Genomic DNA, 12,477 nt, shown 5'->3' on the forward strand with positions numbered 1-12,477 from the left:
GTGGTGTAGATGGGATCTGTCACAGGGATCTGCCTCCTATGCCCACCACTAGTATGCAGCCAGAGCTCTTCTAATCAGGCTCCCTTGCAGCCTGTTCACTAAAGCTACCCTAGCAGCCAGCTGTGTCCTTCACTGGGGAGCTGCCGTTGAGTAGGGAGTATGCCCCCAGCCCCATGGTCACTTAAGTCAGGCAAGCATACTGCAAACTAGCCATGTCTGGGTGACAAGTCTGGACTCGTTCGAGAGAGGAAAGCAAAAAAGTGCAGACATCCCCAGCCCCAAGTCCTCCACGCCCAGGCACCTCCAAAGTTTTTTGGTGCTCACTTACCAACTGCGAGCCGAATCCCAGTCAGTGCCATTCTGGGCAGTTTGTGTCATGTGTTCACACCCTTGAAATTAAACTTTCTGCTGGGGTCCTTCAAACGTAGCTTTAGAATTTCTTTATGCTACTTTTCAGCCCTTAAGCTTGCCTTTTTCAAATGGGCTGGTCCTACACTTACAAGGATTAGCCTTGAAAACCAGAACCAACTTTGAGCCCCTTGCAACAAGCTGAGAGGTAACGGGCTTGCCTCAGCCACACCAGTGATTTTGAAATGACTCTAAAACCAATACGCATCTGTTGTTTTCTGCTCACTTCAGGAGAGGGATCTAGCCCAATCTGTTTATCACAAGAACTGCCTCCCACCTTCCTCTTAGATTTCAGAAGCCACCTTGTGACTAAAGCTGAAATTCTGACACCGCCGTGTGTGCATTGGCCAATGCAGATGTGATGAGAAATGACAGTGGAAAATGCATGGACTCGATTGTGATCTGTTGCTTTGAATCTGAACTAAGAAGTCAAAGCCAATAAAGTCATATGCTTCTGCTGCAGCACTTGTACCAGTGGGCTACAGAAACCAAGTTGTTTCTCAAATTAATTGGGTACGGTTGGTTAAAACACTTTCAGGAGCAGCTGATTTGAGGTCTGCTTGTCGCACCTTAGAAGCTCATAAGTCCTCTGAGAGGCTTGTCCTACTGAGTGCTCAACAGGTGTTCAGGGGGAGGGGAACAGTTTTGGCTTCTGGTTCTAGGGCTGCTGTTAAAAGCTATAATACCTAAAAGCACAAGGGTGCACCCTTTGGGAGCGAAAAGCGCAGTAAGCAATTAAATGAGGCTTCTGTTAAAGGAAGATCAGGCAGTGAAAAGGGAGTCTCCTGCTGTGCCTACCCCAGTTGGGGTGCCTTTGAAGTGCTGGACAGCTGTTCTCCAGCCCTCTGCTACCCACTGCCTCTTCCTGCTGTGCTATTTCAGAGCTGGAGGCTGGCTTGGCTTGCTCTTCCTCTGCCTAACCTGATTTCCTTCTATGATAAGGTGACGTTTTGTGGGTGGGAGGAGAGCCCTTGACTTTATTTATCAAGACTTTTTAATGACACTTTCATTTAATTAAAGAAATATGGACTAGTTGAAAGTACTGTAAGATGGATACATAACCAGTTGGATTATGGTATTCAGTGAGCAGTCATCAACAGCTCAATGTCTGGCGGGGAGGAGGTTATCAAGAGGGGTTCTCCATAGCTGATCTGGAATTAACACCCTTAACAATTTGGATAATGGGGTTGAATACACACTTCCCAAATTTGCAAGCAACCCCAAGTTAGGTGGAGTTGCAAATCCTCTGGAGCGCAGAGCTAGGATTCAGAAGGACCTGGATACGTTGGAGGAACAAATTGGTCAGATGAAATTCAGCAAAAAGTGCCAAATCCTGCGCTTGTGCATGCAATTATTTCACACCGAGTACAGACTGGGGAGTGACTAGCTGGACTGCAGCACTGTAGAGAAGGACCTGGGGGTTACAGTGGACACTAAGATGAATGTGAGCAATTGGTGCGCCCTTGTTGCAAAAAAAACCCAACAGCATCCTGGGTTATATTAACAGGAGAGTCACTTGCAAATCAAGGGAAGTGATCCTTCTGCTGCACTCAGTGCTGGGGAGGCCTTACCTGGGGTACTGTGCCCAATTTTGAGACCCACACAAGATGTGAGCAGACTGGAAAGAGTCCAGCAGACTGTGCCAAAAATGATTGGGGGCTTGGGGAACGTATGAGGGAAGGCTGAAAAAATGAGGGTTATTTATTCTGGAGAATTTAATAGCAATCTTCAGGTACCTGAAGAGTGATTTTACAGAGGGTAGAGACAGACTGTTCTCTGGCTGTAGGGGACAGGACCAGGAGCAATGGTCTTAAGCTGCAGCAAAGGACATTCAGGGTGGAGATTAGGAAGAACCTGGTGACCCTGAGAGTGGTCAGGCATTGAAACAGGCCGGCCAGAGAGGCTGTGACATCTTCATCCCTGAACGTTTTCAAAAGCAGGTTAGACAAACACTTGACTGGGATGGTTTCGCCAAGGATGACCCTGTCCTGAGCAGGGGGCTGGACTAGACCCATCTAGCCTTACTTTCCTATGATTGTAACAGGCCCGTTGCAGATGGGGGACGTGTTGGGGGAAACGTCGGCCCTTCCTGAAAAATGTCAAAGCAGGGGGCGCAGCTTTGTCACTGCAGGACGGGAACCTTAAGTTTCTTAGTGGTGCTTCCTAGTCCTGGCTTTGGGCAGCACCTAAATAGCAGGGGGAAGTTGAGAACACTTTAGCTAATGACAGAGAAGGGAAACAACCCAGTGCATCTGCTTGTTGTCATCCGTATGAAAATGCCTGTTATTTAAACCCTTGAGCTGTAAGCATCCCCGTCTGACGATCGGCTCCTGCGTTCTCGGGGCCAACCCAGGAGGTACAGTACAACTCCCATGCATAAAACTGCTCATGTAACTGCCTCTGCATTTTTGTGTAGGGTCCTCCATTATTTTTCAGCTATGTCTGAATAGTTCCCCAGAGGTGATGATGTGAAAATACCCATCTCCAGCTATAGGCCTACAGCTCCCAATCTGTAACCTAAAGCTATTTTTACAGAGGCCTGCTTCCTGAAGAGCAGGGTTACATACAATGTGGAGGGTTGAGTTACTGATTGGAAGGAGCCGAGTTCCCGGGCCCAACTATCTTGTGCGACTTTGCTGGCTCCTAGCCCCACTGCCCCAGATGCCTTATCAATCATAGCTTGCTGCTGCAAGTAATTTAGGTTTTCAGCTCTGCCGAGTTGGGTCAGTTTTGAACAGATTAGAAGAAAGGCCAGCTGCCTGCTTCTAAATTAGTGTCTTGGGTGATAACAGCTGCAGTTACACTATTGGGCTCTTTGTACAGGCTAGGACAGAAATTACACATAAAATGGTATAAGTGATCGGAAACTGGTTCAGATGTGCAACACAACAGAAATTCAGTGCATGTAAACCACTTTCAAAATGGCCAAAACTGGTTTAAGATAAACCCGGATGGATGTAGCATCCGACTGAACTGATTTCGGTTAAATCGGTTCATCTAAATTCTGTCCCAGATCCAAATTAATTTACAGTACCCCAGCATCCCAGGATGCTTTGCACCTCCCCCTCAACCCCCACCTTGCAGGGTAGGCAGACTAGCCTTGGCCCAGCATCTGCTCCAGCCAAGCAGGAAGGCATGCTCTAGCGCCCCTCAGCTTCTGGCCTGGGCCACTGCAGGCATGTGGGTGCAGTTCGGGAATCAAAAGTGAATGTCTGTTCACTTGCTTATCAGTTCAGTCTACGCACCTTAGACTAACCTGCAGCGGCTGCGTCGATTCAGCCTTGGGCTTTCTAACTGTCCACACTTGGCTTATAAGAGAGTGATTTCACCGTACGTCGTCATCCAGAACTGAGTGCAGTATCTCACACCCGTATGCCTTTATGGTTCATATAGCGGTGTCCTGAAGAGCTAGGTGAAACCTCTTGAACACCTGTCGTGAGGCAGTTTTGTTATTATTAACTGTTGTACAATTTTTCCACAAAACATTTTTTTCCCCTTTATTCATGGTCAAATTTGAAAAAAATTATACAGTATCTGTAAAGGATAAACCTTACAATGTAACTAGACATATCTATATAGCGAGAGAGATGATTTTGAAAATGGAAGTTTTAGTATTAAACTATATTAGAAATCTTTTTGTTACATTTTCAAAGTTGAAAAGTAAAACATCGTTTCAAGGATTTTTCCTTTTTCTGGTTTTTCTCCCTCTCAAGTGCCAACAATAGCTCTGGTTGTTCGCAGACCTAAGCACGTGCCTAATTCTGTTCTGCATTGGTATCAACTTGTGAGACTAGTCCCAGGGGTCGTTACATGCATCAGAGCTGCTCGCTTGCACGCTTTAGTAGGGTTGTGCTTCTCGAGCAGGGTGCTGCAGCACCCAGAGTGCCATGCGATCCTTTGGAGGGTGCCAGGGGATGCTGGACAATATTAGCACCGTTCGACACATCAAACATCCCTGCCTGATTTACAAGATAAGCTCAGAGACTTCAAATAAGAATCCAGAGGGTCGAAAAACCTGCCCTCTCATGGTCTTTCTGAGTTCTTTGCAGTGGCAGAATTGCCGTATTATTTTTCAATTAGTTAAAAAACAAGTGAAATTAGTTTCTGATGTGGGGTGTTGCTAAATTCAGAGAAAGATATTGGAGAAATTTAGAACCACTGACTTAGATAATACATTGATGGGTGTGGTTGAAATACGTAAATAAAGCAAGATCGAACCTTTAGACCTTGCCATGCTGCAAATGTGTAACGCAGAGATCTACTTTCAGTTTAAGCAAACTCACCAAGTACGAGACACTATAAGACGCAGCATGTTTCTTTAACTGGGGTTAATCTGGTATGGAAGCCATGAAGTCAGTGGGTTTCCATGCAAAATAAAAAAAAAAGTGTCAAGCCTTAGCTCTGCAAGCCCCAGAAGAGGCAGGAAGAGGCAATCACGGATGTGGGTTAGATTAGACCTCGCTGCTGCACAAAAGATCGGCACTGGAGGCAGAATTGTCAGCAATGAACCCAGAAGAGCAAGCGGTGACATGGCTTATTTCCTTAGGAGTTTTGAATTCCCCCAAAAAGATCATCAGTGATCCAGAGGGATTCCTGAAAACTTCCCTGAAAGACGGGGTCGTGCTGTGCAAGTTGAGTAATCGGCTTCTTCCGGGATCTGTGGAAAAGGTAACCAACCTCGCTCATGTAACCCATTGCTCACTTCCTACTACGGCAGCGGCGCAGCGCTGCTGCAGGACCCGTCTTGGTGGACCCGGAGTGGTCTACTTTAGCAGGAGGTGCCGCGCATTTTGGCTTTTACTTTTCTGGGGTTGAAGGCCTGTTTCAGAGGGACTCGGGCATTTTATCTTGTGACCCAATGATTGTCTTTGATTGGCTGATAAGTTATTCTGTTAGGCAAAATCAGGCAACAGTATTGTGCGTGTGACTTGCAGTTACGCTCGAGTCGGTTGCCTTATGTGGGCTCTTCCGTTTTTAAAGTGGAAACGTTTAATCTACCAAAAGTCCATTTTAGCTTGATCGATCTTCCTAAAAAATTCCATTTATTACCTCTAACGGTGCTAATATTGTCCAGCATCCCTTGGCACCCTCCAAAGGATCTTATGGCAGTCCAGGGTGCTGCAGCACCCTGCTCGAGAAGCACAATGTAAATAATGCAGACGATGAATACTTGAGCTTTAAATACAACTTGGTAAATACAGCTGTGCAACTACATAAAGAAGCACAGTGGTGTTATTTTCCTGTACCCCACCAGGTAAAAAACCAGACTCGAACAGAAATAAAAGCACTTTTCATCCCCGCCATTTTCAGCCAATTCAGTACATTGAGTTAATCCGTCTCAAATGTCTTGTTAATCGGTACATCCATTTCCTGGGTACATAAGCAGGCAGTCTAAATCGGCAACAAATAATTGCGAGGGGGAAAAGAGGAAGGATCCTGATCGGAGCTAAAGAAATGGCCACGCAGAAAAAAGGCTGTTCAGTAAAAGGCTCAAAAACAATATGTTCCTTCCTCCTTACAAAACGGGAACCTTTTATTTCGAAAACGGCCCTTGTGTTAGGTGATGTGCCCCTCTGATGGCATGCGTGGTGCTTTGGGGCAGCGTGCTCTGAAAGGTCATGAGCTTCTCGCTGTCACTTAGGGCACTGTCATATGTTGACATTCAAAAACAAGATGCCGACCATTTAGATTTATGCATCACTTCCTCCAGTGGCTCGTTCTTCCTGGTTCGACAGCTTGCCTGCCACCCCCATCCTCCCCCTAAATAAGCTTCCCTAATTTGGCGTAGATCACACACATGTCAAACATCCAGCATGCAGACCGCGCTGAAGGTACTACAGTAACCGTGGGGGATTTTGCTTCTTTAGTATTGTCTGGAGCCCAAAAATGAAGAGGATTGCATCGGAAACATTCAGGAGTTCTTGAAAAGCTGTGCAGTCCTGCAAGTAGAGGTAAGTCATTTTACTAGTCTCCATTATATTCTTTTTTTTTTTTCCCCACTCTACTAATTGTGTGATTTGTAATTATTCCTAAATGAGGTCAGGTGCCAGGAAACTGAAGTTACTGTCAATCTTTATGTTAGCAACATGCATGAGAGCCTGGATCATTTAATATTCTGGACAGGGACTCTGCACAAGGTTTTAGCGGTGGGATATATAATGCCTCGGAGTTGAACATACTGCCCTTCAAGCCTCTGACACGAAGCAAAATGCTGAGGTAGGAACGTATAATAATATAACGCAGTCTTCCTAATGCATGCTAGTAAGCTGGTTGGACCGGTGAATCATTTTTTTCAGTGTTAGGAGAGAGGTCACCCCGTTTTCAGCCCCGCGTTAACTAGTTGCATCGGATGATAACAGTCGGAGCGTTGTAGGTTGATACCGTGTCTTCCCTTGCAAAGGATCGTTTCACAAAGGGTGAGCCCGATAGGGCAACTTTCTACATTTGCGTCTCGCACATATACTCTTACACAGAGCCCGAGTCCTGCCAAAGGACATAAGGAAGGGAGGAGGGACAGAAGAACGAGGTCTTTGTATACCCGCAAGCCTTCCTGTCGCTGAGCGAGGCCAGTCCCTGTGCCCAAACGCAGGCACACTGTGTGTTAGCGTGTGCTCTTACACAACGAGCTGCCGCAGGGTATGAAAATGAGTCAGGAGCTGTTCTGCATGTGCTCGCTCCTGCTGCGCGGCCTCCCTCGAGTTAGTGTAAAATGCCATTAATGAAGAAAAGCCCTGTTGTATTTCACATCGGCAACGTCCCACGGAAAGCAGCCGTCGTTTTTCAAAATCGTCACCGACTTCCTAATGGTTTGGTGGGGGGAAAAAATGCAATGCTCAATTCCTGTGCAGGCAATAACCATCCACAGTTGTTACCGGGAACGAATCGTGGACTCCACGGGAAAAGGAGAAGACCCAGCCGGTGCTGCTTCTTTTCACCTGAAGCTTTACGTTGTGTAAGGAGAGTTGTTTGCTTGTCAAAGCCCTTACCGAGCAGGCAGCTCTGTTGTTTCCAAAACTGTCTCCTCAACCTGTTGTTTCCCAGCAATCTGGTGCCGGAAACCTGCTGCCGGCTGCAACAGCTTAGTTTTCAGAGCAAATATATTTGCTCGTTGAAGCCAAAAGAAACCTGATCGGGGCACGGAGGCAGCGTTTGCCAGTTCTGATTTTTTTTATCCTGATTCTTGTGACGGTCGACATTTTCTTTGAAATCCCCAGCTGCTGGAGTCGTGTGATGACCTGGGTGTTTCAGCTCTCATTTAAAAAAAAAAATACAAATCAGAGTTTTAGCATGTGGGAGAAAAAGGCTTGAATAATACATGAATGCTGCAGGCTCAAAAGCATCCATCAAGCAAGGGGAAAGAACCCAGAAGGTGTTGTTTGGTTGAAAAATCATGAGGTTTTTGAAAGCAACTCGTGATCTTGAGAGGGTTTGGTAACACTGAAATCCAACCTCACACCGTGCCTTTTGCTCTGTCCCCAGCTGCTCTTTTTCCCTTTCTCCTCGTTACAGAATCCTTCATGTTCTGCACTTTACAGGTATCATTTATCCAGCCTTTGATCCTCAAAATATGAAACTTTCCATTCCTTTCATAGAGCCAATATGAAAGCCCCTCGCATGGCGGTCACACCAGAAAACGGAGGGCTCTCCGGGGCTAAAAGCCAGAGTCTCCACGGTATGTCCACTAGGTATAGAGGGGCCCAAGGTCTGCTGCCCCCAGGTTGCTCCAGCACCCTGCCTTGTGCTTCATTCAGCAAACATTGCGCTAATAGAAATGCAAAAGATGCTTCCTGGTTTTCGTGCAGCACCAGAAGCAGTCGTACTGTCACAATTTCCGAAAACAGGAACTTGGCTTCTTGAGTGTCCTCCGGAGGCTTTCACCCGTGGGGAGGCACTGGCCGATGCAGCTCATTTGGTGGGGTTACTCGTGCACCCCCGGCAAGTCCGCGCAGTGCAGAGGGCACGGGGCCGCGGCACCCTCTCGGTTTTCTTCCCGTCGCAGCAGCACGCTTTTTATCCCTGTCATCCATAGCAGTGGCTCAAGAATCACAGGGCCATACACGATTGGGACAGTTAGCAGCGTCAGGATAGGAAGGATCACGGCAGACCGCACGCAGAAACCCCGTTTTAAGCAGCACGCATTGTGCTGGCGGTCTTCCCAATGTCTTGGATGCTTGCGTCCTCGTTTGGAGGCCATTGTCTTTTTGAGGCGGTCTGTTTGCACCGCGTTGCTCCCAAGGGTACGTGAGCCCAAAGAGCAGACTGCAAGCAGCCCGGGCAGTGAAGCTTCTCGGGTCTGGTGTCTCAAAGAACCAGAGCCCAAGATAAAGGGTGCTGTCTGCTCCGGGACGGCTAGCTTAAAGGAAGAGTACCCTGCAGGAACCTCCGATCCTGGCTTTGGGCCTGAGCTCCACACCTGCCTCACGTTTGCTTCCAAAGACTTCGAATTTGACAGCAAAAAGAAGCCCAAAGCCGGATTTTGCAGCAGGCCTGAGAACATCAAACATCTACTGGATGCCTATGGGCATGGATGGAGTCCCAGTCAGGGTCAATCCCTGATCTCCTAACAGACCTGCGGGTTGCATCAGACCTGGCAAGGGTTTCTTCATCACCAATTAGCTTGGCTACAAGTTGCTGCTGCAGGTGAAATAGTATCTCGCAGATCCACAGTTGGATCGCAGCCCAGCTGTGCAAGCTTCAGTATCTAAAGAGAGCGTGCTCCCTCTCATTATCCTTCTCGGAGCTCTGCTCCTGAAACATAAGAGATCAGATGGACTGTCTCCGTTTTCTCTAGAGGCTTTTCTCCCTTGGAAACACTCTTTGGCACACCTAGTGAAGTTGTTGCACCTTTTGCTATGTTATACTTGCCAAGTCCTCTGGTTTTGATATTAGCTTCCAGATTGTATCCACAGTCCAAAGAGGAACAGGACCTGGATAGGCTTCCTTCTTTAGATTTCACTTCTAGCATGCAGACTTCCTTGCTGTACACTGCACAGAAGAGGACGGGAATATAGAGTGACTGCAAATCCCACTCCTAGCTACCTGGTCATCTCAGCTGCCGGCCAAGCAGCGTCGAAAGGATACAGCATCTTCTCCCCAAGACGGGAGAAAGCTTGCTCAGTCGCCGTGTGCTGGGATCCAGGTTTTTAGGTCACGAGACTTCAGGGCAAGTGTCTCTTAATATGAGGAAGATGGGGAGTGTGTGCCTCTGGGGGGAAGACGGCGCTTGGAGCCAGAAGAAGAAATGGGCTTGTCACCAAATGACAATATTGAAGTAGGTGCTGCTGCTCCAGAGGATGCTTTACAATTCTGTATGCAGGTCAGCCACAAATTGATGGTAAAACTCCCACCTCTGACAACAGGGAAAACTCCCATTCCATACCCAACATGGCATGTGCCATCAAAGACAAAGTGAACTCTCTCACGCAGTCAGCACATGGCCATAACATCAACTACGAAACGTAGCATCAACCTAGCGCGTTCTGCAGACGATGGCTGCAAAATGTAGTCCGGGCGCCTACCTCTCCCAGCCCCCTTGTCCTTCCCTAGTCAGGTCCATGTCTCACAGATCAGAAATGTAGTTCCCGTTGCGAGCGGCAGCAACAGAGGAAGTTCGAAAGGAAACCAGAGGTGAGGATTGCTACTGGCGATGTTTCCCCATAGCAGAGAGAGGCCGCGCTGGGTGTGCATCTAAGGAAGTGCATCGTCTTTATCAAGAAATGTCGATTTTGGACATGAACACTATAAACTGGCACTGCAGGAGACTCTCAAGGACATGGATTATGTATTCCCTCTTTGAGAGGTCTGGAGCATCCATAGATACAAAAAAAGGCCATTATGCTTTTTCGCAGGAACAGTTCTCAGCGCTCGGGAAGGCCAGGCTTTTCTGCTGTGGGAGGCTTCAGTTGGCTGTAAAGGCACTTCATCAATAACGCACCCAAAAGCAAGGGTTTCCCTAGCGCTTCACCCAGCTGGAAAGGAAAACTCGGTCAGCCGACTAAATAGAGACTTGACAGGCAGCAGAAATGGGCAGTCGAGAAAGCAGGGATGGATGCTGACCTCTTTCGCCTACGTGAGTTTGCAGACATAGACCTCTTTGCCCCCTTTTACCATCCAAAGTGTCTTGGATTCGGCAGGAAAGCAGACAAGGACGATCTGCTCCCTCCTCCTCGAGACCGGCCCCAGCCCATGCCCAGGCATCTTCCAGAAGTGCTGCAAGAGCTTCGTCCTACTTGGGCAGGTATTTAACAGGCCAGGCTGAGCTCAGGTATTGTTTAGAGGGGTTTAGCTCTATAGCTTATTTCACTACTCTATTGGCTTTTCTAAGTTATTTTATTTTTCCTGGGTTTTTTCCTCATTTCCTGATTTTTCACAAGTTATTTTGCCCTCTTCTGTAAGCCACCCCGAGTCTTTGTAAAAAGAGGGTGGCATATAAATCCAATAGAAACAGAAGCATGTTTCAGTCGGAGATCTGCAGAGCTGCAACTCGGGAGCTCAGCACATATCTATACCAACCACTGCTTGCTTGGTCGGGCAACACCGTCGGTCCCAGCTCTATTGCGATCCTGAATCCCACCTGCCGGTGCTAAGGCGCTGCTTGCCAGTCTTCCCAGGAGTGGGAATACATAGAGGACACGAGAAGGATTGAAGGTTATTTCCCATGTAGATGAGCTCTGCACAGTCACAGGACACGTGTCTCTCAGGAGGTGGGAAAAGGAGCTGAAATGGCCGAGGTTGCCCTTTCACATCCCCTTTCACTGCCTCCCCCTCAAAAGCATGGAGGGAAAGAAGGAAAAGCTGTGAGCCCGCTGCTGGGACAAGCTGAGCAGCACCAGCCCACCCCAGCCCCTGTGTGCGACTGCAGAGCCCACCTCGGAGAGGAAAGGGTCCCAGTAACCGGCCCACGAGCCTCGACTTCCTCTTCCTTAACTTCTGCACAACTTCAGATCCTGCAACGCCTTGCTCACGCGAACTCGAAGCATGGCAAGACAGGAGAATCAACCTGGCTTCTAAACACGCCGGGTCTAGACATGGTCCAAAAAGTGCATTGCAACGTTCCCCAGCTTTTTTCCAGCTTTCAAAATGTCATCTAAATGCGGAGCATTTCCCCCAGCTCTGCTCTGCAGGATGGCAGGACACCTGAACCTGCCGCTGCCGGAGCTATCTGCGAGTTTGGAGGGAGGTGCAGGAGCAGAATGGGCTGTGCCGGGGCTAAAGCAGGAGGAATCCAGCCTTGGAGATACCTCGCGGTTTGTAAAATGTGCCACCTGGATGTTGCAGTTCTGGGCAAACTTTACAAACCTGGGCTAGGGTGTTTGAGGCCCCGATTCTGCAAATGCTTATGCACATGTTTTAGAGTTAGTCCCATCGACTTGAACGCGACGATCCATGTACTTAAAACACGTACATCAATGTGTGCAGATTTGAGGCCCAAATTCCGGCTTAATATTTGATCTCTGTCCAATACTTCTATCATCCGTTTCCTTTCCAAAATGCAGCCAACTGCTTCGCTGAAGTGTACCGGGATTTTCACACTTCAAGGAAGGAGTGTTTTAACTGAACAGATGGACACAAAAAGCAGAGAGGCTTGGAGTTTGCTACGTGGCAAGGACATTTTATTTTTTTTTTAAATGTCACTTCCCTGATTAACTTGTGGATCCTTCACAAGCCCCTTTCGCAGCAATTTGTCTCCACTTCAAGAGCACACAAGATGCTGACACTTTAGGTTCAGCTGTCTGTTGTCTTTTTTGCATTTGTTCTCTTCATCTTGGGCTTTCCATTCGATTTCCTGTGTCTTTGCCAGCGCTGAGCAGCCAGACCTGTACTGGGTCCTATCATCTGCTCATGCCATTTCAAACATTTCCATGGGCCGCACTGTTCAGCTCTTGTCCTGCGGGGACCCAGCCCCCAGATGTGGCTGCTCTGCACAGCTTTAGAAGGACTTTTTTGAGGTTGGCGAGCACTTTCTGCCTCCTGCGCCAGTTGCTAGTGCAGGGATGATGCTTCTTTGTCCAAGGATCTGCAGTGTAAGGGTGATCTTGTAGCCGTGATGGTCCGGAAGTGACACTAGAG

The 12,477-nt window shown here is 48.0% G+C and overlaps 1 protein-coding gene across 3 annotated transcripts in view; it reads left to right on the forward strand.

The window, feature by feature from the left end:
• Positions 1 to 4,523: 4,523 nt before the first annotated feature.
• ARHGEF6 (Rac/Cdc42 guanine nucleotide exchange factor 6) overlaps positions 4,524 to 12,477 on the forward strand; it is a 49,234-nt gene continuing 41,280 nt past the window's right edge. For all 3 annotated transcript variants that reach the window (XM_025191858.1, XM_006035657.3, XM_025191859.1), the window contains exons 1-2: positions 4,524 to 5,076; positions 6,276 to 6,359. In XM_025191858.1, the coding sequence (XP_025047643.1) occupies positions 4,912 to 5,076; positions 6,276 to 6,359 (249 nt within the window). In that variant the 5' untranslated portion in view covers positions 4,524 to 4,911. The remainder of the gene's footprint in view (positions 5,077 to 6,275; positions 6,360 to 12,477) is intronic.

Source organism: Alligator sinensis, unplaced genomic scaffold, assembly GCF_000455745.1.
Source record: "Alligator sinensis unplaced genomic scaffold, ASM45574v1 scaffold1584_2, whole genome shotgun sequence".
Classification (NCBI taxonomy): Eukaryota; Metazoa; Chordata; order Crocodylia; family Alligatoridae; genus Alligator; species Alligator sinensis.